This window comes from Bombus huntii, chromosome 7 (assembly GCF_024542735.1).
Source record: "Bombus huntii isolate Logan2020A chromosome 7, iyBomHunt1.1, whole genome shotgun sequence".
Lineage (NCBI taxonomy): Eukaryota > Metazoa > Arthropoda > Insecta > Hymenoptera > Apidae > Bombus > Bombus huntii.
Window position 1 is genome coordinate 13,823,036 of NC_066244.1, and position 24,177 is coordinate 13,847,212.

General features: G+C 35.2%; 2 protein-coding genes and 1 long non-coding RNA gene across 12 annotated transcripts in view; 1 reads left to right on the forward strand and 2 right to left on the reverse strand.

Annotated features, from left to right (window-relative positions):
* LOC126867670 (2-acylglycerol O-acyltransferase 1-like) lies at window positions 1–19,056 on the reverse strand. Of its 6 annotated transcripts, none has more exons than XM_050622472.1 (6): window positions 18,306–19,056; window positions 2,861–3,152; window positions 2,079–2,353; window positions 887–1,073; window positions 444–643; window positions 1–278 (listed from the first exon to the last, which is right to left on the reverse strand). In XM_050622472.1, the coding sequence occupies exons 2-6, from the start codon at window positions 3,085–3,087 to the stop codon at window positions 121–123; spliced, it is 1,047 nt and encodes a 348-aa protein (XP_050478429.1). In that variant the 5' UTR covers window positions 3,088–3,152; window positions 18,306–19,056; the 3' UTR covers window positions 1–120. The 6 variants fall into 6 exon arrangements, with proteins under 6 accessions (XP_050478429.1, XP_050478432.1, XP_050478431.1 ...); XM_050622475.1 differs by lacking the exon at window positions 18,306–19,056 and adding an exon at window positions 10,756–10,773; XM_050622474.1 differs by lacking the exon at window positions 18,306–19,056 and adding an exon at window positions 5,319–5,544 and having other exon boundaries at window positions 2,861–3,148.
* LOC126867678 (uncharacterized) overlaps window positions 3,865–24,177 on the forward strand; it is a 25,233-nt gene continuing 4,920 nt past the window's right edge. The window contains exon 1 of the long non-coding RNA XR_007690376.1: window positions 3,865–3,924. This is a non-coding gene — a long non-coding RNA (uncharacterized LOC126867678). The remainder of the gene's footprint in view (window positions 3,925–24,177) is intronic.
* The window catches only part of LOC126867669 (2-acylglycerol O-acyltransferase 1-like), a 23,108-nt gene continuing 5,395 nt past the window's right edge, over window positions 6,465–24,177 (reverse strand). The window contains exons 1-5 of one of the 5 annotated variants that reach the window (XM_050622470.1): window positions 17,132–17,358; window positions 16,289–16,563; window positions 15,097–15,283; window positions 14,375–14,574; window positions 6,465–6,925 (exon numbers count right to left, since the gene is read on the reverse strand). In XM_050622470.1, the coding sequence (XP_050478427.1) occupies window positions 6,768–6,925; window positions 14,375–14,574; window positions 15,097–15,283; window positions 16,289–16,563; window positions 17,132–17,358 (1,047 nt within the window). In that variant the 3' untranslated portion in view covers window positions 6,465–6,767. Of the gene's footprint in view, window positions 6,926–12,745; window positions 14,210–14,374; window positions 14,575–15,096; window positions 15,284–16,288; window positions 16,564–17,131; window positions 17,359–19,757; window positions 21,222–21,386; window positions 21,587–22,254; window positions 22,442–22,839; window positions 23,115–23,713; window positions 24,006–24,177 lie in introns of those variants that run through there. The other 4 variants (XM_050622468.1, XM_050622469.1, XM_050622467.1 and 1 more) reach the window with 4 other exon arrangements.

The following is a 24,177-nucleotide window of genomic DNA, read 5'->3' on the forward strand; positions in this document are numbered from 1 at the left end:
TTAAAATATTATACAATTTATTTTCCTTTAAATACTATAAATATCTTCAGCGATAAAATAATTGTACTCCATATCTTGTCCTACTTTCCTTTCATAAATGATCATTATTTCGTGATATCACTATACAAATTCAAGATGCACCGAATCCGCGTTTTCGATGTACTTGTGTTTCTCGTGCTCGAAAAGGTTCACCAGGTGGTTGACGAATTTCTCGTGATATTCCTCGACTTGTTCTCTCGTTGGTACTTCTATCTTTGGTAACTCCATCGGACTACCGACTGAGAAAAAAAATTAATTAGCATTAAAGAAGCTTGGAATTTTCTCTATGAGAAAATAAAAATTTTCAAACGTATTCCAAACACCAAAGTCTCTTCCCTAAAATTATATTTCTCGAAAGATTATTGTATTATAGAGCTAGATATTTCTCAACTTTGAACACTTACCAACGACAGTAATTGGTTTCCGTCGAGGGATAAGACCGAAAGTGTATTGGAAGAATCCCCGACCAACCAGTACAACCAGGGGTATACCGATTTTCTTACGAATGAACTCCTGCAGTCTCTTCACGAACGAGCCATCTGGCCAGGACAATTGATCGAAAGTATCCGTTTCTCCGAATGAACAGACAGGAACCAGAGGGTTTCTGAAACAAACGAATTCCGCGAACGTCAATTCGACTTTTAAGTGACAGATGCTCTTGATTAAACCGCTGATTTTTCTGACTCTATAGGGAAGTAACAGTTGCAATAATGTACAAGTGACTATACTTCATGCAGGCTAAATCAGATTTGTGTACGGCCACGGCGTTCAAAGAGACGAGGTTTCTACTGTTTTAAGTTCTCATGAGATTAAGATTCGAGTGAACGAAAAGAAAGATTATACCGACCCATTTTGCAGCGCGAGCTTTACAAAGCCTTTCCTCCTTTTTATCAGGATGCGGTAAGTGCCCGGCTTACATTCGAATACCTCTGCCGCTCCGCCGGGGACCAGAACCGTCGCCTTTCCGGTGTACGGTGGCGAAGGTCTTGTCGATAGTTGTTGATTCATGCACTCTGGAGTACTAGCAAGGGCGCCTATTTATATACCGATTTCAAATGAGTCATAATCATATGGTTGAAACATAATAGTTATTTGGTAGCAAAATAGCAGAGATGTAAAATTAGAGAAGTCAACCACCAAAAAGAAATCGTTGAAAAGTTGGTATGATGATGTAAGAAATGTTAGGCACTTGGACTTCGTGTTTTATGACTTTGTCATTTCATTAACAGAAATTATGCAGCAATAAAGTATGCGCATTAACAGTTGTATAGTAGGTACATTGTACAAACAGTTTAAAGTATTTCACTTATCATATAAAATATGTTTGTTACGCTAGAGCCAATTTATACCGAAATGACCGTCATTAATAAACAACAGATATTTACATGCCTCAGACGAGATGTATTTGCAAAACATGGTGCAATGATTTTACTCTTTGTATTAAAGGATATTATGATTCGTTTTAAGATGCAACATTCAATAGTAAAATTAACGTTAGAAATCATTAAAATATGTAAAAACCATATTGTTACTTGGCAAGCTTCTTTCTTCCGGATTCTTTAATTTCTGGATTGTAAATCGGACGGAGAAGTTTCTTCTAAATTGATAGATAGCTTGTGAATGAAAATCCAAGCAACGATATTTGAACAGTAAAGCTATGCAGTATTGCGTAGATATGCAGAACAAGTAGAAAATATATGTGTATATTACTAAGTAAAATGAAGTTTTCATCTATTCATTACAAAAAGTGGTATTTATATGTAAATGTAAATGTAGCGAATTTGTACCTTATATAACAAATAGTAAGAAACATTATTGCCATGTTTCACAATATTTAATGAAAACTTTTAATCTATTGATTCTACAAAAGATAACTATAGAATACTGCTTGCTAAATTATTAATTAATTATCCTCATCTACGCTGTGGTTAAATTCAAATATCGTTAATGAAACAGAGTGTCGCAATACTTATGAATGATGGTGTAAGTACATGTGCATGCGTTTACAGGTGAAATAATAGTTAATGAATAATACATACCGTTTAAGTGCAAATACTCGCGGAAAAGCGGCGATTTAAAAAGTTGATCAAGTACGACGACCCTAATATCGAGACCCGGGAAAAGTTCTCTACAGCCGATGATGTCTGTTCCGAATGCACCATAAACTCCTGTCGGTACGATCCCATGCGGGAAACTACAGAATAAATACAACTTGTTCGGATCCAAATCAGTGGTTTTCACTAATTTTATAGGAAAGTAGTTACAGAAGTATCGGTTCCACGCGCAGCTTCTAATCCACTGCAGGAATTTTCGCCTGTAGTACAGAAATCCAACTCGTTAAGTCACATCTCCGCCAATGATTGCATAAATAAACGGCTTCAGTATTCAAATGAAATTTTCATTGCATACAAGTCGCACGAGAACTGGTTTGATTAAATTTTTTCTATGATTCTCGTCCAACGTACGTATCAAGTTGCGTTTCACTCCTTAGTTATTCGTTTATGTAACGAGAAGGATTATTATCGATTTGTTATCTAAATCATATTTATCAAATTGTAAGACCTTAATATATATCTTCGAATTTTTAGAAGATGTCGCAGGCGCGTAATAGTATTTCTAGCCAATTCCAATTCTCTGGTTCTTTTTGAATATTCATCGACAAGCTTTGCAGTAATGTAACTCTTAACAAGTTATTATATTATATTATTTTCCGTATTTATTCCTTCACTCCTACGTTTAAAAATGTAGTTCCTTTTGTTCATTTTGTAACATAGGGCTGAAGCTTGCAAATAAAATAAATAAATAAATGTTTCGAACTTACCGTATTTTGCTTACATCGAACTTGTTCCAATCGTAATACATCCAGATGAAGTAAAGTAATACGAAGTAGCGCATGGTTTGGGTGAAGAAAAGAAAATAGGCGGTGAGAATATATCCCGCGAAATATCCAAGTGCGCAAATTAGGATCCAAAGCGCGGCTGAGAGCGTTTCTAATCTTCGATTTAATGGAACGTTTAACGGAGCGAATTTCACTCCCAGAATCTCCATCGTTTTTCTCTCAGTTCCTCCTCTTATTACAGTAGCATCAATTCAGCGATTCTTCTTCGGCCTAGCTAATAATAAACCAATTCGTACTATCGTTATTATAAATTGTCATATCAAGCAATTATCAAATTGTACAGCAAATACGAGCGAAGGGATTGGAAACGAAAGAATGTGAGTGATAACAAGTAAACACGAACGAAGATTAGAAATTTGAAAGAGAATCGTATTCGTAAAATTAATAGAAACGATTACATGTATGTATATCCAAGTGATAAAATAATGAAACGGATCATTATCACCAACGAATGATCAAAAGCGTGAAATAAGCAGATTAAAGATATCAAATACTATATGTCATCATTGCTATCATTAACAACAGAATCTTTAATTCGGATAAGCTGTGTCTAGAGATCAAGGTTTACCAAAAAATCTGTATGTTTTCAACCACTTAATGACGTTCAATGCGTCAGCTGGTGGACGATACTCTCTAAAAATAGAAATTCAGTACGCGATGGACATAATCGAGAATACGTAATATTAACACAATCCTTAGACATAGTGCCATACTTAGAAAGTGATTGATTTCGAGTTCCTATGGCAAGCTAGCTTCATCATCAAATTTTACGCCCGATACCATTCTCTTCCGGCTGCTCCGTAACCAACGTAGGTTCTAATGATATTCAAGCGAGCAAACTCCACGCTATACTCGAGAAAAATTATGATTTATGTCTTCAGGTCGAAATGACTGTACATTATTCGCGTGTCGTTCGCGCAATGCATTTGAATTATTTATAAAAGCTACGCACGCGAGAAGAAATAGAATCGACTCGTTGGAGTAGAGTAAGCACGCCTCTTTCCATTGTTTCGAAGTAGATCGATTTTGTAGAATAAATGATTTTTACAACTCAAAGAAACCGTATCTTCTGTTTAACTGAACTTAAATGAGAATGTTATACGGAGCACCTAAATGATATAGGAAACCTACTTTTTTATATTTCGCAACGATGTAATTGTAAAATGTATTATAAAATTATTTTTGGATATAGAAATGATTAGTTGTCTGAAGACGATTAGTTTAAAAAATATTTTGACTTTACCTTTGTCAATGTTAGCTTATGAAAATGTAGAAGCGTATAAACAATTGAGACTTCCTGTATTTGAATGAATCATTCTCTACAGATAGGTCTTTTATTTCTTGTCAGTTTTTATTCTCTAAATGTTCTGATTACTTTATAGAAAAGCAATTGAAAGCGAAAGCAATTGAATCTGAAAGCGTTTTCAATTAGCGTTAAACACATTCAGAAGTGAGAATACCTTATCCTACGGAGCACCGTATTGTAACTGCTAATTAAGCCTGTTCTCAGAGCTTGATGCCCCAGTTTATTCTAAGATTAATATATTCTTTATTTATAGTTCTAGTACTATTATTTAATTCATGTGAAATTATTTATTTATTGTAATATAGTAGCATATGTTATAATGTAGTCATTACCTTACGTGTAGCTTCATTATATACATAATGTATGGTAATATATCATAATGAATATGTATGTCAAGTTCTTGTTCTGTATTAATTAGAATTCATATCTTCTTCGACGAAGTTAATTAAGTGGTTGTTATTAGAATATAAGTATTATGAAATTATCGTACTTTTGGTATGTTCTTCTGAGATAGATTTTTCTTTAATAGCGAACGAAATATACAGATGAATACAAATACATAATTGAAAAGTTAAACATATTGACGGCTCGTTAAGGTTCACGTTGATGAACTGTATGATTCATTGATCAAAGAGTAGAATTGAAATAACGAAGAAAATGCTTGAATTGTTTTATCTCAGATGTTTCTTGAATAATAAAGCGTACAAACATATATTAGATTTTTGCAAACAGTAGGTAGTTCGTAAATCCAAAAATTCGAGAAGATAGTTAAGAATTTGTCTACGTGTTGAGTAAGAAATATACTGAGAGAGAAGCAATTCCAATACTTCGAGAAAACTTTTTAATTACATTAAGAAGACACGTAGAAATAATCCTTTTCAAATCACTTTAATGTAAAGTCGCATCAGTTATATGAATATAGCATACAACAAAGAATGAAACTTTCTACACGATTTAATGCACGAGAAACTTTACTTACAGATATTTCGCATTTTGATAACTACAGATACGTTGAATTTTTTTCATGCAACTCTCTGTAACTCTTCTTAATCACGTTTTCTCCGAGAGACGTACGTGAGTGTCGTTTCCTAGCAGGAGTTATCAGTGATCGCCAAATAGCCTCTTTCTATTTGCTGGCCCAGGGATTTCCAATTTTGACACGATCTGGTCGCGCTCTGGATATCGTCTAAGACTGATCGTTTCGAAGCCAAACTTACGACACGATAATACGGTTGAGGTGATCCGAGCAGGACGAATGCAAGAAAATGAATGTTCACGACGAAATGCTGGCAGGTTGCGTTGATCAGCGTAGCAGCGTGACGCTGTCCAACGCGTATGCAAGGGGTCGCGAATGTGATCTCATAAATCTCGGTAGCCACGCAGGCATTCTCGCAGTGGAATCAATGTCAAAAAAGGCAAAGCATCCATCGTTTTTTCTCTCCAGGAACGCGCTGAAGAAAGTTGATGCTGTCTCGTTTGATGCGGTTTGGTACTGACCCTCTCTGGATCGATAATCCACGAATCTAGCTGATGGGATGATTAGACGGTGCAGGTTGTGAAGGGTGAATAATGAGCGTCTACAACAAACTATGGACGGAAGAGTTAGGAAAAGGATTTTAACGATTATTAGATTTAGACACCATATTTATGATAAGTAGACGGAGGATGTTTATGTATTTATGGAAAATTTTGAATGTTTATATACATGATAGATAAAAATGTAGGAAGTATTAATATTTTAATACTTATGATGATAATTAGTAGGTGAAGTAATTTTCTGCAAGATGTGAACATTATTGCGTGATTGAGTTTTTTGAGAAAGAAATACGAAGTTCGACAAGGATCTCTAAGGCTAATAAGAAACAGTGGTGTCAACCTTAGAATCAGTCAGATTATAGATTTGTTAATGAAATTAAGAAAGAGAGACGAAATAAGGAAGCTAAACATGTTGAGTTAGGAAGTGATACATATACGGATTACGATCTGCTATAAAGAGATAGACGGGAGGACAAGGTGTGCATCTATCAGACGCTGTGCACCGGTACAGAGAAAGATATACTTAGATTAATTAGATCGTGACAACATTTATAATTAATACTTTGACCGATGGTATCTTAATGCATAAGTCGTGTACTTACATGTAATGCACTGTAATGCATATAAATTTGTACGAATTTTTTTAATGACTTTTAACACCTTCTTATTCAGGACACTCAGTTTCCTTTTTAACAAAATTTACTATATATATACAAACAATGTATAATTACATGATATCAACAGATGCTTGTACAGAGTTAACCATACCGCGACAGAATTCATCTATTTTTCGCTCATTGAAAGGTAAAAGGCTTGTATGATATGCAAGTGATTATTATTTACTACCACTTTTAACCGCTTATCTCTATCACTTTTATATATAAGTTCCCAGAAGTCCGTACAAGTGTAAGCAATTGAGCAGTTTCTTGGTTTTTTGAATAACAATTGCGAAGGCCCGTTATAAATGATCGTTATTTACTAGTATCGCTATACGAACTCAAGATGCACCGAATCCGCGTTCTCGATGTACTTGTATTTTTCGTTCTCGAAAAACTTCTCCAGGTGCTTGACGAATTTCTCGTGATATTCCTCGACTTGTTCTCTCGTTGGTTCTTCTATCTTTGGTAACTCCATCGGACTGCCGACTGAGAAAAAAAATTAATTAGCATTAAAGAAGCTTGGAATTTCCTCTATGAGAATATAAAAATTTTCAAACGTATTCCAAACACCAAAGTCTCTTCCCTAAAATTATATTTCTCGAAAGAGTATTGTATTATAGAGCTAGACATTTCTCAGCTTTGAATACTTGCCAACGACAGTAATTGGCTTCCGTCGGGGGATAAGCCCGAAAGAGTATTGGAAGAATCCCCGACCAACCAGTAGAACCGGCGGTATACCGATTTTCTTACGAATGTATTCCTGCAGTCTCTTCACGAACGAACCATCTGGCCAGGACAATTGATCGAAAGTATCCGTTTCTCCGAATGAACAGACAGGAACCAGAGGGTTTCTGAAACAAACGAATTCCGCGAGTGTCACTTCGATTTTTAAGTGACAGATGCTCTTGATTAAACCGCTGATTTTTCTGACTCTATAGGGAAGTAACAGTTGCAATAATGTACAAGTGACTATACTTCATGCAGGCTAAATCAGATTTGTGTACGGCCACGGCGTTCAAAGAGACGAGGTTTCTACTGTTTTAAGTTCTCATGAGATTAAGATTCGAGTGAACGAAAAGAAAGATTATACCGACCCATTTTGCAGCGCGAGCTTTACAAAGCCTTTCCTCCTTTTTATCAGGATGCGGTAAGTGCCCGGCTTACATTCGAATACTTCTGCCGCTCCGCCGGGGATCAGAACCGTCGCCTTTCCGGTGTACGGTGGCGAAGGTCTTGTCGATAGTTGTTGATTCATGCACTCTGGAGTACTAGCAAGGCCGCCTATTTATATACCGATTTCAAATGAGTTATAATCATATGGTTGAATCATAATAGTTATTTGGTAGCAGAGATGTAAAATTAGAGAAGTCAACCACCAAAAGGAGATCGTTGAAAAGTTGGTATGATGATGTAAGAAATGTTAGGCACTTGGACTTCGTGTTTTATGACTTTGTCATTTCATTAACGGAAATTACGCAGCAATAAAGTATGCATATTAACAGTTGTATAGTAGGTACATTGTACAAAGAGTTCAAAGTATTTCATTTATAAAATATGTTTCTTACGCTAGAGCCAATTTATACCGAAATAACCGTCATTAATAAACAACAGATATTTACATGTCTCAGACGATATGTATTTGCAAAAACATTGTGCAATGATTTTACTCTTCGTATCAAAGGATATTATGATTCGTTTAAGACATTCAATAGTAAAATTAACGTTACAAATCATTAAAATATGTAAAAACCATATTGTTACTTGGCAAGCTTCTTCCTTCCGGCTTCTTTAATTTCTGGATTGTAAATCAGACGGAGAAGTTTCTTCTAAATTGATAGATAGCTTGTGAATGAAAATCCAAGCAACGATATTTGAGCAGTAAAGCTATGCAGTATTGCGTAGATATGCAGAACAAGTAGAAAATATATGTGCATATTACTAAGTAAAATAAATTTTTCATCTATTCATTCCAAAAAGAGGTATTTATATGTAAATGTAAATGTAGCAAATTTGTACCATATATAACAAATAGTAAGAAACATTATTGCCATGTTTCACAATATTTAATGAAAACTTTTAATCTATTGATTCTACAAAAGATAACTATAGAATACTGCTTGCTGAATTATTAATTAATTATCCTCATCTACGCTGTGGTTAAATTCAAATATCGTTAATAAATCAAAATGTTTCAATACATATGAATAATAGCGTAAGCGTACATGCACTGTGTGATCGAATAAAAAATAATAAATAATACGTACCGCAGGAGCTAAAATACTCGCGGCAAAACGGCGACTTATAGAAAAGATCAAGTATGACGATCCTAAATTCGAGACCTGGGAAAAGTTCTCTACAGCCGATGATGTCTGTTCCGAATGCACCATAAACTCCTGTCGGTAGGATCCCATGCGGGAAACTACAGAATAAATACAACTTGTTCGGATCCAAATCAGTGGTTTTCACTAATTTTATAGGAAAGTAGTTACAGAAGTAACGGTTCCACGCGCAGCTTCTAATCCACTGCTGGAATTTTCGTCTGTAGTACAGAAATCCAACTCGTTAAGTCACATCTCCGCCGATGGTTGTATAAATAAGCGGCTTTAGTATTCAAATGAAATTTTCATTGCAAACAGTTCGCTCAGGAACAGCATATATTATGGATAAAATTTGTTACTATGAATCTTTAATAGAAATCAAATTTCGCCTAATCAAAAAAATAAAAAGTTTATTCTATTTATGTGATTGATTTTAATCAATTCTTTCTACAATTCTCGTTCAACGTGCGTATCAAGTCGCGTTTCACTCCTTAGTTACTCGTTTATGTAACGAGAAGGTTTATTATCGATTTGTAATCTAAATCATATTTATCAAATTGTAAGACCTTAATATATATCTTCGAATTTTTAGAAGATGTCGCAGGCGCGTAATAGTATTTCTAGCCAATTCCAATTCTCTGGTTCTTTTTGAATATTCATCGACAAGCTTTGCAGTAATGTAACTCTTAACAAGTTATTATATTACATTATTTTCCGTATTTATTCCTTCACTCCTACGTTTAAAAACGTAGTTCCTTTTGTTCATTTTGTAACATAGGGCTGAAGCTTGCAAATAAAATAAATAAATGTTTCGAACTTACCGTATTTTGCCTACATCGAACTTGTTCCAGTCGTAATACATCCAGGCAAAGTAAAGCAATACGAAGTAGCGCATGGTTTGGGTGAAGAAAAGAAAATAGGCGGTGAGAATATATCCCGCGAAATATCCAAGTGCGCAAATTAGGATCCAAAGCGCGACTGAGAGCGTTTCTAATCTTCGATTTAATGGTACTCTTAACGGAGCGAATTTCACTCCCAGAATCTCCATCGTTTTTCTCTGAGTTCCTCCTCTTTTTACGGTAATATCAATTCGGCGATTCTTCTTCGGCCTAGCTAATAATAAACCAATTCGTACTATCGTTATTATAAATTGTCATATCAAGCAATTATCAAATTGTACAGCAAATACGAGCGAAGGAATTGGAAACGAAAGAATTGGAGTGAAAGAAGTAAAAACGAACGATGATTAACAATTTGAAAGAAAGTCGTATTCATAAAATTAATAGAAACGATTACATGTATGTATATCCAAGTGATAAAATAATGAAACGGATTATTATCGTCAACGAATGATCAAATGCCGGAAATAAGCAGAATAAAGATATCAAATTCTACATTTCATCATTGCTATCAGAAATAACAGAATCTTTATTTCTGAACTTTTTTAACGACAGATCAGAGGCATAGCTTTGGGGAAAGTGTTTTATTTTATTTGAATCACGTTCCTTCTGCGATTTTATAATGAATTGCATTGTTAGCTAATGCATCGGATAATTTTTGCACCTCTTTTTATGTAATGTCTTTGAAGACATTGTCAACCATCCAAATGTCTTGAATATAAGGTTTCCATAATGTTTCCCTTGCGTTATTACATAAAGTCGCAATGCCAAAAAATGATCATACGGTACTAAGTCTGGCGAACAGGGTGGATAATGCAAGAATTTATTTTTTTGTTTTTGTTTTCGAGAAAAGCAGCTACAGCCACAGTAATGTATTTTAATGCTTACAAGTCACCAAGGTATTTTAATATTTAGAAGTTTCCGAATTCCTTTATGTTAATGTTCAAAGTTACTCACGGTTTCTTTAAATCAAAGAATCTCTTCGACTGCCCCAAATCACATTTTGTCTGAATGTATTTGAAAATGTCAATGAAACGACAAGAATACGTATGATTCTCCGTTCCACCGAATCCAAAAACTAGATTATGAAGGAACGTACCTGAGTGTCGTTTCTTAGTACGATTTATTAGTGACGGCCAAATAGCCTCTGTCTATTTGCGAATTCGGCGATTCTCGTTCACGACACAGTTATGGTGCGTTGTGATACTAAAGACAGACTTCCACCGCGAGAACACTGTTGAAATAGCGAACACAGGGCAGGACGGAAAGAAGATAAATGCTCGCGACGAAATTCGTGGCTCGGCGTAACGCTGTGTACTCTGAGCGGCGTTTGCAAGAGTTCACGAACGCAATCACGTGTTTCTCGGTAGCTAAGCAGCATTTCTTGAAAAGGGGTGAATTAATGACGTGAAAGGAGAAGGCTCCGTCTTTCTTCCTCTGTAGGAATGAGATGTTGAAAAGTGATGCCAGCTAGTCTGATGCAGTTTAGTCCCGATCGATCCGATCGATCGATAATCCGTTGATCCAACTGATCGAACGACTGGGCGGTGGTAGTTGCAAAGGGTGAGTAATGGGCGCCTGTAACACACTAAGGACGGAAGAGTTGGGAAAATGATTTTAAGGATTACTAGATTTAGCTTTCATATTTATGATAAGTGGACTGAGAATGTGTATGCGTTTATCGGAATTTGTGGATGGGAGAGTGCACGCAATGTTTATCTACGTGATAGATAAAAATGGAGGAAGTACTAAAAGTGTAATACTTATTATGATAATTAATAGGTAGAGCAATTTTCTGCAAAATATGAACATTTATGTGTGGTTCAATTTTTCATGAAAGAAATGCGAAAAGAAATACAAGGATCTCTTAAGCTAATAACAGCGGTATCAATTGTTCCATTACCGATATTATGAACTTTTTTAGTTAAATTAAGGAGAAGAAACAAAATAGGGAAAGTTAAACATGTTGAGTAGAGCTTCAGTAATGTAAGAGTATCTTTAGCAATAAGATAATCGTACTCCATATCTTTCCCTTTTTTTTGCCTTCCATATCTCCAGTGAAAAGGTCAAACTTCTCGTCGCGTGTACCAGAAGCGTATCAAACAATTCTTCTCCTGAGGCAATGTGTTTATTGCACAATAATTATACATATATATGTCGGAGAAGAGTCAGGAACAGGGTTGTGGGCGTTTGATAGACCTCCCTTGGAGTTAGTCATCGTTGTGTTATAACGAAGATACGGCCTGATACTACGAGTATGAACACTGCCGATTCGACGATTAACAGCGGTGGCTGGGCACTTGCGATGCTAGTGACGTTGGTCTTAGGTTCGATAACGAATTCACGGTCAACGGGATGAAAGATACACTTACTCTAACTTAAACGTGTACTACTCATGGATCGTAAGGCGCTACTCCCTTCGTCGATGAGATCTCCAGAAAGAATGAATTTTCGTCCCAATGATGTCACAGAGGAAAACTATGATGGGGTGTGTTCAAAGACACAAGATCATCGGATTCGTCGAGTATAGCCCTCGTTCCGAAAGTAAGGGAAATTGACGTCGCTGTAAATTGGTCAATTTGGGATAAAGACTGCTTGTTCGTTTGAAAATCTTAATTACCAAAAAACCCAGGTTTTATAGAAGGTCCTCAGGCTAACTGAACTTGTGCTGTGTAAGTGCCTCAACATCTGGTATTCATCGTCCGAAGGAACCGTTGGAATGTTTTACTGTCAAGTACCTCTATTGGTATTTCTTTTAATGAGGATCATGCTATAACTCCACATCTTTGCTAGACGAAGCGCCCGTCCCGTTGACCGCGGCTACGTTCGGCGACTGATGATCGCCTTGAGCCCAAGTTTATTATCACAAATCGCAAACAAGTACAATTGGGCAGAATGACGGCAAATTGTTTAATTACGACTGTAAACTTTAATTACAATTTTACGGATTTTCCCGAAGTTTCAGAGGGAAGTCTCAGGTGTCCTTTCATCTCCGACATATACATATAAAAAAGAAAAGAGAAACGGGCCAACGGGAAAAGTGTGCATCTAATAGAGTGCACCGATACCGAAAGAAAAATATACCTCGATTAATTATTCGTATTTACTGTATTATCATCGCGACAACTTCAATTAATTTAACCACTGAATCGAATAGGTGCACATACTGTAACGCATTGTAGTGCATAACAATTTGTATGAATCTTTTTAACAATTTCTAACAATAAATGTTTTGTATAAAAGACTCAGTTTTGTTTGTAACAAAGGTTGCTATATATACAAGAAATGGTCCATTTCATTTCATCAACAAATATGTTTGTACATATGTTTATCAGCCATACTGCGAAAGATCGCAGTCATTTTTTGCTTACTGACAATTACGAGGCTTACATGCTACGTGTGTGATTATTTGTCACCTCGTGCAAACGTATTTTTCTATTGCATTTATGTATATCTTCCTAGAAGCCCAAAGAAATAAGGCGTTTTAGAAGTCACGTAAGATTCTATGAATATTACAAAAAAGTAGACACTACAGGTTTGTCACCAAATCACATGCACAGAGCAGATAGCAACTATTCTAATTTACATCCTCTGTTATCTGCTTTATGCATATGTACAATTATTGTAATATCAATGATTCCTAAAATCCCTGCCTTCGTACAAGCAATCATCGAAGAGAAGTGCTCGCTAAGAACGTATTTAATATCTTCTGATTCGAACTTAAAACCTTAACAGGGTGGAGCAATGCGTGACAAGTAGATCAATTTATGTTGCTTACAAATGTAATATCTACAATATTCTGCTTCGCATTGCGAGATCCTAAAAATTCTTAACAACAACATCTCACGAAATATATATGTTCCCATGTAAAAGTATAATTACATATAGAAAAAGTATAATTGTTTATGGAATATGTTCAGTTTAAATACATACATCTGAATACTATTGTTTCTTCAACTATTAAAAATGCAAACGTACTCTTCGTATAAAAGTTATTTCATTCGATGATGAATTAAACGATGGATTCAAAGAAATAGATTAAACAAAATTTGGACAGTTTTCTTCGACAATAAAACCTTCATACAAAAGTTTATTCGTATTTCTAACAACTGAAGGTATGGTAACGTGCGTACATTTAAACTGGACATACTGTATAGCTCTTCGGTCCTTATTCATAATACCATAATTCTATTGGTTCTTTTCTATGCAGAGTTCTTAAGACACGTAATTATCGAATTGACTACATCGCCTAACAATTGTCCATTTTCTGCTCAACTATTTCACATCTTAAAACTTATTTAATACATAAATACACGTTGTACGTTTATAATTGAGCAATTTCTTGGTCCTTCACTGCGCGGGTCCGTTATAAATGATGATTATTTCGTGATATGACTATACGAACTCAAGATGCACCGAATCCGCGTTTTCGATGTACTTGTGTTTCTCGTTCTCGAAAAAGTTCACCAGGTGCTTGACGAATTTCTCGTGATATTCCTCGACTTGTTCTCTCGTTGGTTCTTCTATCTTTGGTAACTCCATCGGACTGCCGACTGAGAAAAAAAATTAATTAGCATTAAAGGAGCTTGGAATTTTCTCTATGAGAAAATAACAATTTTCAAATGTATTCCAAACACCAAAGACTCTTCCATAAAATTATATTTCTCGAAAGATTATAGTACTATAGAGCAAGATATTTCTCAGCTTTGAATACTTGCCAACGACAGTAATTGGCTTCCGTCGGGGGATAAGCCCGAAAGAGTATTGGAAGAATCCTCGACCGACTAGTAGAATCGGTGCTATACCGATTTTCTTACGAATGTATTCCTGCAGTCTCTTCATGTATGAGCCATCTGACCAGGTCACTTGATCGTAAATGTCCGTTTCTCCGAATGAATAAACGGGAACCAGAGGGTTTCTGAAACAAACGAATTCCGCCATTGTCACATCGGTTTTTAAGTGACAGATACTCACGATTCGACCGCTGATATTTATGCCTCTTTAGGGAAGTAACAATTGCAATGATGCACAATATGTCACATAGTATGAAAGAATATGCAAAATATCGAAGGTATATAATAATGCAATGGATTGACTAAAATTATACCTAAGTTTCATTCGTTTAATTAGGTTTATAAAAGTACGAATTTGCTTGAATATCAGCAGTGTCGTGACCACAAAATTTTAATCAGGATGCACGATTTAGGGTGGATTTTATCTGGTCTTCTATAGTCTTCTCTATGAGATACTTCTACCATATACAGCATAGGACACGAAGTATAATAAAGTATTTTAATCGAAGGACATTAAGACGACTATACTTCATGCACGCTAAGTCAGATTTGTGTACGGGCACGATGTTCAAAGAGACGAGGTTTCTACTGTTTTAAGTTCTCATAAGATTAAGATTCGAGTGATCGAAAAGAAAGATTATACCGACCCATTTTGCAGCGCGAGCTTTACAAAGCCTTTCCTTCTTTTTACCAGGATGCGGTAAGTGCCCGGCTTACATTCGAATGCTTCTGCCGCTCCGCCGGGGATCAGAACTGTCGCCTTTCCCGTGTACGGTGGCGAAGGTCTCGTCGATAGTTGTTGTTTTATACATTCTGCACTGCTAGCAAGGGCGCCTATTTATTTTCCGATTTCAAATGAGTCATAATTAAATGGTTGAATCATAATAGTTATTTGGTAGCAAAATAGCAGAGATGTAAAATTAGAGAAGTCAACCACCAAAAAGAAATCGTTGAAAAGTTGGTATGATGATTTAAGAAAAGTTAGAAACTTGGACTTCGTGTTTTATGACTTTGTCATTTCATTAACGGAAATTACGCAGCAATAAAGTATTTCATTTATAAAATATGTTCCTTATGCTAGAGCCAATTTATACCGGTGGCGATCACTGTTTTGCACAAGCAGATTCAAAAAAATACACATCGCGTTCAGAAGTGATCGTCATTAACAAACAACAGATATTTACATGTCTCAGACGAGATGTATTTGCAAGACAGGGTGCAATGATTTTACTCTTCGTATTAAATGATATTATGATTCGATTTAAGATACAACATCCAATAGTAAAATTAACGTTAGAAATCATTAAAACATGTAAAAACCATATTGTTACTTGGCAAGCTTCTTTCTTCCGGATTCTTTAATTTCTGGATTGTAAATCAGACGGAGAAGTTTCTTCTAAATTGATAGATAGGTTGTGAATGAAAATCCAAGCAACGATATTTGAACAGTAAAGCTATGCAGTATTGCGTAGATATGCAGAACAAGTAGAAAATATATGTGTATATTACTAAGTAAAATAAATTTTTCATGTGTTTATACCAAATAGAAGTATTTATATGTAAATTTAAATGTACCAAATGTGTACCTTATATAACAAATAGTAAGAATCATTATTGCCATGTTTCTCAATATTTAATGAAAATTTTTAATCTATTGATTCTATAAAAGATAACGAATCCTGCTTGCTGAATTATTAATTAATTATCCTCATATACGCTGTGATACAATTCAAACCTGTTAATGAAACAAAGTATCGCAATACTTATGAATAATGGTGTAAGTACATGCGCATGCCTTTACAGTCTGTGGTGAAATAATAATTAGTGAATAATACATACTGTTGATGTGCAAATACTCGCGGAAAAGCGGCGATTTAAAAAGTTGATCAAGTACGACGACCCTAAATTCGAGACCCGGGAAAAGTTCTCTACAGCCGACGATGTCTGTTCCGAATGCACCATAAACACCTGTCGATAGGATCCCATGCGGGAAACTACAGAATAAATACAATTTGTTCGGATCCAAATCAGTGGTTTTCACTAATTTTATAGGAAAGTAGTTACAGAAGTATCGGTTCCACGCGCAGCTTCTAATCCACTGCAGGAATTTTCGCCTGTAGAACAGAAATCCAACTCGTTAAGTCACATCTCTGCCGATGATTGTATAAATAAACGGCTTCAGTATTCAAATGAAATTTTCATTGCAAAAAGTTCACTCAAGAACCGCATATATTATGGATAAATTTATTACTATGAATCTTTAATATAAACCAAGATTTATCTAATCAAAAGTGTAAAATGTTTATTCTATTTATGTAACTGATTTTAATCAATTCTTTCTATAATTCTCTTATTTACTCGTTTATGTAACAAGAAGGAACATTATCGATTCGATATCTGAATCACATTTATCAAATGATAAGATCTTAATATAAATCTTCGAATATCTAGAAGATATCGCAGACGTGTGATGGTATTTCTAGCCAACTCCAATTCTGGTTCTTTTTGAATATTCATTGACAAGCTTTGCAGTAATGTAACTCTTAACAAGTTATTATATTACATTATTTTCCGTATTTATTCCTTTACTCCCACGTTTAAAAACGTAGTTCCTTTTGTTCATTTTGTAACATAGGGCTGAAGCTTGCAAATAAAATAAATAAATGAATGTTTCGAACTTACCGTATTTTGCCTAAATCGAACTTGTTCCAATCGTAATACATCCAGATGAAGTAAAGCAATATGAAGTAGCGCATGGTTTGGGTGAAGAAAAGAAAATAGGCGGTGAGAATATATCCCACGAAATATCCAGATAGGAAAATTAGGATCCAAAGCGCGGCTGAGAGCGTTTCTAATCTTCGATTTAATGGAACGTTTAACGGAGCGAATTTCACTCCCAGAATCTCCATCGTTTTTCTCTTAGTTCCTCTTCTTTTTACGGTAATATCAATTCGGCGATTCTTCTTCGGCCTAGCTAATAATAAACCAATTCGTACTATCGTTATTATAAATTGTCGTATCAAGCAATTATTAAATTGTACAGCAAATACGAGCGAAGGAATTGGAAACGAAAGAATTGGAGTGATAATAAGTAAACACGAACGATGATTAAAATTTGAAAGAGAATCGTACTCGTAGCATTAATAGAAACGATTACATGTATGTATATCCAAATGATAAAATAATGAAACGGATCATTATCGCCAACGAATGATCAAAAGCCTGAAATAAGCAGAATAAAGATATCAAATTCTATATTTCGTCATTGCTATCACAAATAACAGAATTTTTAGTTCCGAACTTTTGTAACGACAGATCAGTGGCATAGCTTTGGGGGAAATGTTTTATTTTATTTGAATCACGTTCCTTCTGCGTTTTTATAATGAATTGCATTGTTAGCTAATGCATCGGATAATCTTTGCACCTCCTTTTATGCAATGCCTTTGAAGATCCATCGTCAACCATCCGAATATCTTCAATATCGCTATAACGTTTCCCTTGCGTTATTATACAAAGTCGCAACGCCAAAAAATAATCACACGGTGCTAAATCTGGCGAACGGAATGGGCGATGCAAGATTTTATTTTATTTTTTTTGTTTTCAAGAGAAGTAGCTACAGCCACACCAATGTATTTTAATGCTTACAAGCTACCAAGGTATTTTAATATTCAGAAGTATCCGATTTCCTTTATGTTAATGTTCAAAGTTACTCACGGTTTCTTTAAATCGAAGAATCTCTTCGACTGTCCCAAATCACATTTTGTCTGAATGTATTTGAAAAAGTCAATGAAACGACAAGAATACGTATGATTCTCCGTTCCACCGAATCCAAAAACTAGATTATGAAGGAACGTACCTGAGTGTCGTTTCTTAGTACGATTTATCAGTGACGGCCAAATAGCCTCTGTCTATTTGCGAATTCGGCGATTCTCGTTCACGACACAGTTATGGTGCGTTGTGATACTAAAGACAGACTTCCACCGCGAGAACACTGTTGAAATAGCGAACACAGGGCAGGACGGAAAGAAGATAAATGCTCGCGACGAAATTCGTGGCTCGGCGTAACGCTGTGTACTCTGAGCGGCGTTTGCAAGAGTTCACGAACGCAATCACGTGTTTCTCGGTAGCTAAGCAGCATTTCTTGAAAAGGGGTGAATTAATGACGTGAAAGGAGAAGGCTCCGTCTTTCTTCCTCTGTAGGAATGAGATGTTGAAAAGTGATGCCAGCTAGTCTGATGCAGTTTAGTCCCGATCGATCCGATCGATCGATAATCCGTTGATCCAACTGATCGAACGACTGGGCGATGGTAGTTGCAAAGGGTGAGTAATGGGCGCCTGTAACACACTATGGACGGAAGAGTTGGGAAAATGATTTTAAGGATTACTAGATTTAGCTTTCATATTTATGATAAGTGGACTGAGAATGTGTATGCGTTTATCGGAATTTGTGGATGGGAGAGTGCACGCAATGTTTATCTACGTGATAGATAAAAATGGAGGAAGTATTAAAAGTGTAATACTTATTATGATAATTAATAGGTAGAGCAATTTTCTGCAAAATATGAACATTTATGTGTGGTTCAATTTTTCATGAAAGAAATGCGAAAAGAAAGACATGGATCTCTTAAGCTAATAACAGCGGTATCAATTGTTCCATTGCCGATATTATGAATTTTTTTAGTTAAATTAAGGACAAGAAACAAAATAGGGAAAGTAAAACATGTGGATTTAAGAAGGAATACGTATAAGGATTACGATCTTTTGACATTCCACTTTCTGACGAATAGAAGCTTCCGTGCTTCATCTGTACTGTACTGTTGTTACTCATACTTGTTATTGTAACAATGTGGTAAAATCTCCCGAATGTCTTGTAATCAAAAAATTCCATAAAATTCTCCATTGAAACTTCTGCACAGTATTTAATAGGAAATATTTTCCATTAGCAATTGCCTCATAAGAGTGTCTTGCAACGTCACATTCTATCGGCATAATTATTCAAAGATACTAATTAAACAAAAATAATTGTTCAGAAGTAAATCACCAGTTTTAGGCGTCAGTAGAATAGAAGTATCTTTATCAATAAGATAATCATACTCCATATCTTTCCCTTTTTTCCTTTCATATCACCAGTAAAATGGTCAAACTGTTCGTCGCGTGTAGTAGAAGCGTATCAGACAATTCTTCTGTTCAGGCAATATGTTTATAGCACGATATATGTATATACATATAAAAATAAAGGGAAACGGACGAAAGGGACAGGTGTGCATCTAATAGAGTGCATCGATACCGAAAGAAAAATATACCTCGATTAATTATTCGTATTTACTGTATTATCATCGCGACAACTTCAATTAATTTAACCACTGAATCGAATAGGTGCACATACTGTAACGCATTGTAGTGCATAACAATTTGTATGAATCTTTTTAACAATTTCTAACAATAAATGTTTTGTATAAAAGACTCAGTTTTGTTTGTAACAAAGGTTGCTATATATACAAGAAATGGTCCATTTCATTTCATCAACAAATATGTTTGTACATATGTTTATCAGCCATACTGCGAAAGATCGCAGTCATTTTTTGCTTACTGACAATTACGAGGCTTACATGCTACGTGTGTGATTATTTGTCACCTCGTGCAAACGTATTTTTCTATTGCATTTATGTATATCTTCCTAGAAGCCCAAAGAAATAAGGCGTTTTAGAAGTCACGTAAGATTCTATGAATATTACAAAAAAGTAGACACTACAGGTTTGTCACCAAATCACATGCACAGAGCAGATAGCAACTATTCTAATTTACATCCTCTGTTATCTGCTTTATGCATATGTACAATTATTGTAATATCAATGATTCCTAAAATCCCTGCCTTCGTACAAGCAATCATCGAAGAGAAGTGCTCGCTAAGAACGTATTTAATATCTTCTGATTCGAACTTAAAACCTTAACAGGGTGGAGCAATGCGTGACAAGTAGATCAATTTATGTTGCTTACAAATGTAATATCTACAATATTCTGCTTCGCATTGCGAGATCCTAAAAATTCTTAACAACAACATCTCACGAAATATATATGTTCCCATGTAAAAGTATAATTACATATAGAAAAAGTATAATTGTTTATGGAATATGTTCAGTTTAAATACATACATCTGAATACTATTGTTTCTTCAACTATTAAAAATGCAAACGTACTCTTCGTATAAAAGTTATTTCATTCGATGATGAATTAAACGATGGATTCAAAGAAATAGATTAAACAAAATTTGGACAGTTTTCTTCGACAATAAAACCTTCATACAAAAGTTTATTCGTATTTCTAACAACTGAAGGTATGGTAACGTGCGTACATTTAAACTGGACATACTGTATAGCTCTTCGGTCCTTATTCATAATACCATAATTCTATTGGTTCTTTTCTATGCAGAGTTCTTAAGACACGTAATTATCGAATTGACTACATCGCCTAACAATTGTCCATTTTCTGCTCAACTATTTCACATCTTAAAACTTATTTAATACATAAATACACGTTGTACGTTTATAATTGAGCAATTTCTTGGTCCTTCACTGCGCGGGTCCGTTATAAATGATGATTATTTCGTGATATGACTATACGAACTCAAGATGCACCGAATCCGCGTTTTCGATGTACTTGTGTTTCTCGTTCTCGAAAAAGTTCACCAGGTGCTTGACGAATTTCTCGTGATATTCCTCGACTTGTTCTCTCGTTGGTTCTTCTATCTTTGGTAACTCCATCGGACTGCCGACTGAGAAAAAAAATTAATTAGCATTAAAGAAGCTTGGAATTTCCTCAATGAGAAAATAAAAATTTTCAAACGTATTCCAAACACCAACGTCTCCTCCGTAAAATTATATTACTTGAAAGGTTATAGTATTATAGAGCAAGATATTTCTCAGCTTTGAATACTTGCCAACGACAGTAATTGGCTTCCGTCGAGGGATAAGACCGAAAGTGTACTGAAAGAATCCTCGACCAACCAGTAGAATCGGCGCTATACCGATTTTCTTACGAATGTACTCCTGTAGTCTCTTCATGTATGAGCCATCTGGCCAGGTCAATTGATCGTATACGTCCGTTTCTCCGAATGAACAGACAGGAACCAGAGGGTTTCTGAAATATACGAATTCCATGAGTTTCAACGATATTTTAATTGTCATACCGTGGTTAACCCTCAAACGCTCAGTCGATTGTTGAGTCATAGTGCTTATCGTTGTACCGCGGTATTCTATACGTTTAGAGAGAATTTAAAGTTGCAAAAATGTGCAGCGTCACACAATGTACAAAAATATACAAAATACCAAAAATATAACATACGGTGGATGAAATAAATCTCTATGTAGTTGTTTGATTAGATTTATAAAAATAGGAATTTGCATAAAAATCGGCAGTTTAACGATCAAAAAATTGGATTCGTGATACACAATTGTACAGTGGATTTTATTGAGTCTTTATCGTAGTCTTCTACTTTATGCGATTAAGTTCGTTAATGACACTTATCACGCGAACCATAGAATATAAAGTAAAATTATCTATTTTAATCCACAGATGTCAGCTGAGGGTTAATTTCATTGTGAATTAGCGATTCGTTTCGTCGAGACTCAATTAATTTATGCATACTGATAAAAATTTTAATAAGTTAAAGGTTAAAGGCGAGTATACTTTATGCGGGGGGAATTACATTTGCGTAGGGTTTCAACATTCAGACAAACAAGGTTTCTATTGTTTCATTTTCTCATGAGCTTATGATTCGAATCAACGAAAACAATGATAATTCTAACCCATTTTTCAGCGCGAGCTTTACGAAGCCTTTCCTCCTTTTTATTAGGATGCGATAAGTGCCCGGCTTACATTCGAATGCTTCTGCCGCTCCACCGACGATCAGAACTGTCGCCTTTCCGGTGTATGGTGGCGGAGGTCTCGTTGATAGTTGCTGTGTCAAGATTTCTGAACTGCTTCCAAGAGCGCCTACATTTTAATTAAACCATAGTAAATCATTGATGGCGAAGTATAAAATTATAAAAATATAAAATTGCAGAAGCCGGATAAATTCAAAAAGAAATCTACTACATTTCGTGGAATGACGATTTAAGAAATGTTTCTGGAGATAAAGAAAGAATATCGGTGCTATATATTATTGCTTGCTACAGTGATTTAATACTTTGTTATTTAACAAATAACAGAAATTATCCGGCAATAGCATATGCGTATATTAATATTTGTATACTAGGTACATCATAAAAACAGTCTAAAACATTTCAATTATGAAGTGTCGTTCATCCTACGTCTTTTTGTTACATGAGATATGTAACTGCAACAGCTATTTATATATGATGGTCAAATAAAAAGTAATAAATGATACGTACAGTTGACGCGACAATACTCGCGGAAAAGCGGCGCTTTAAAGTGTTGGTTCAGTACGACGACTCTAAATTCGACACCCGGGAAAAGTTCTCTACAGCCGATGATATCTGTTCCGAATGCGCCATAAACTCCTGACGATAGGACCCCATGCGGAAAACTACAGAATAAATACAACTTGTTCGGATCCAAGTCAGTGGTTTTCACTAATTTTATAGGAAAGTAGTTACAGAAGTGTCGGCTCCACGCGCAGCTTCTCATCCACTGCAGGACTTTTCGCCTGTAGTACAGAAATCCAACTCGTTAAGTCCCATCTCCGTCGATGATTATATAAATAAACGGGTTCAATATTCAAATGAAATTTTCGCCGCATATAGTTCGCTCGAAACAGCATATATTATAGATAAAACTTATTAATATGTATCTCCAATGTAAATGACGTTTTATCTAATCGAAGAAGTAAAACGCTAATCATTCCATGTAACTGAATCGAATCAATTTTTTGTATGATTCTTATTCACCGTGAGTATCAAATCGCGTTTCACTCCTTATTTATTCGTTTATATAAGGCGAAGCTATATTATCGATTAGTAATCTAAATCAAATTTATCAAATGATAAGATTTTAATATAAATTTTTTTAAAAGATGTCGCAGATATGTAATGGTATTTCTAGCCAACTTAAATTCTTCTTTGGTTCTTTCTACATGTTCATCGGCAAGCTTTGCAGTAATGTAACTCTTAACAAGTTATTATATTACGTTAGTTTCAGTATTTATTCCTTTACTTCTACATTTAAAAATGTAGTTCCTTTTGTTCATTTTGTAACATAGGGCTGAAGCTTGCAAATAAAATAAATAAATAAATGTTTCGAACTTACCGTATTTTGCCTACATCGAACTTGTTCCAATCGTAATACATCCAGATGAAGTAAAGCAATATGAAGTAGCGCATGGTTTGGGTAAAGAAAAGAAAATAGGCGGTGAGAATATATCCCGCGAAATTTCCAAATGCGAAAATTAGGATCCAAAGCGCGGCTGAGAGCGTTTCTAATCTTCGATTTAATGGAACGTTTAACGGAGCGAATTTCACTCCCAAAATCTCCATCGTTTTTCTCTCAGTTCCTCTTCTTATTACAGTAGCATCAATTCAGCGATTCTCCTTTGGGCCTGCTAATAATAAACCAATTCGTAACATTGTTATTATAAATCGTCATATCAAGTTATTATCAAATTGTACAACAAATACGAGCTAAGTGGAGACGAAAGAATTGGAGTAATAACAAGTAAAAACGAACGATGATTAAAAATTTGAAGAATCGTATTCGTAAAATTAATTGGAACA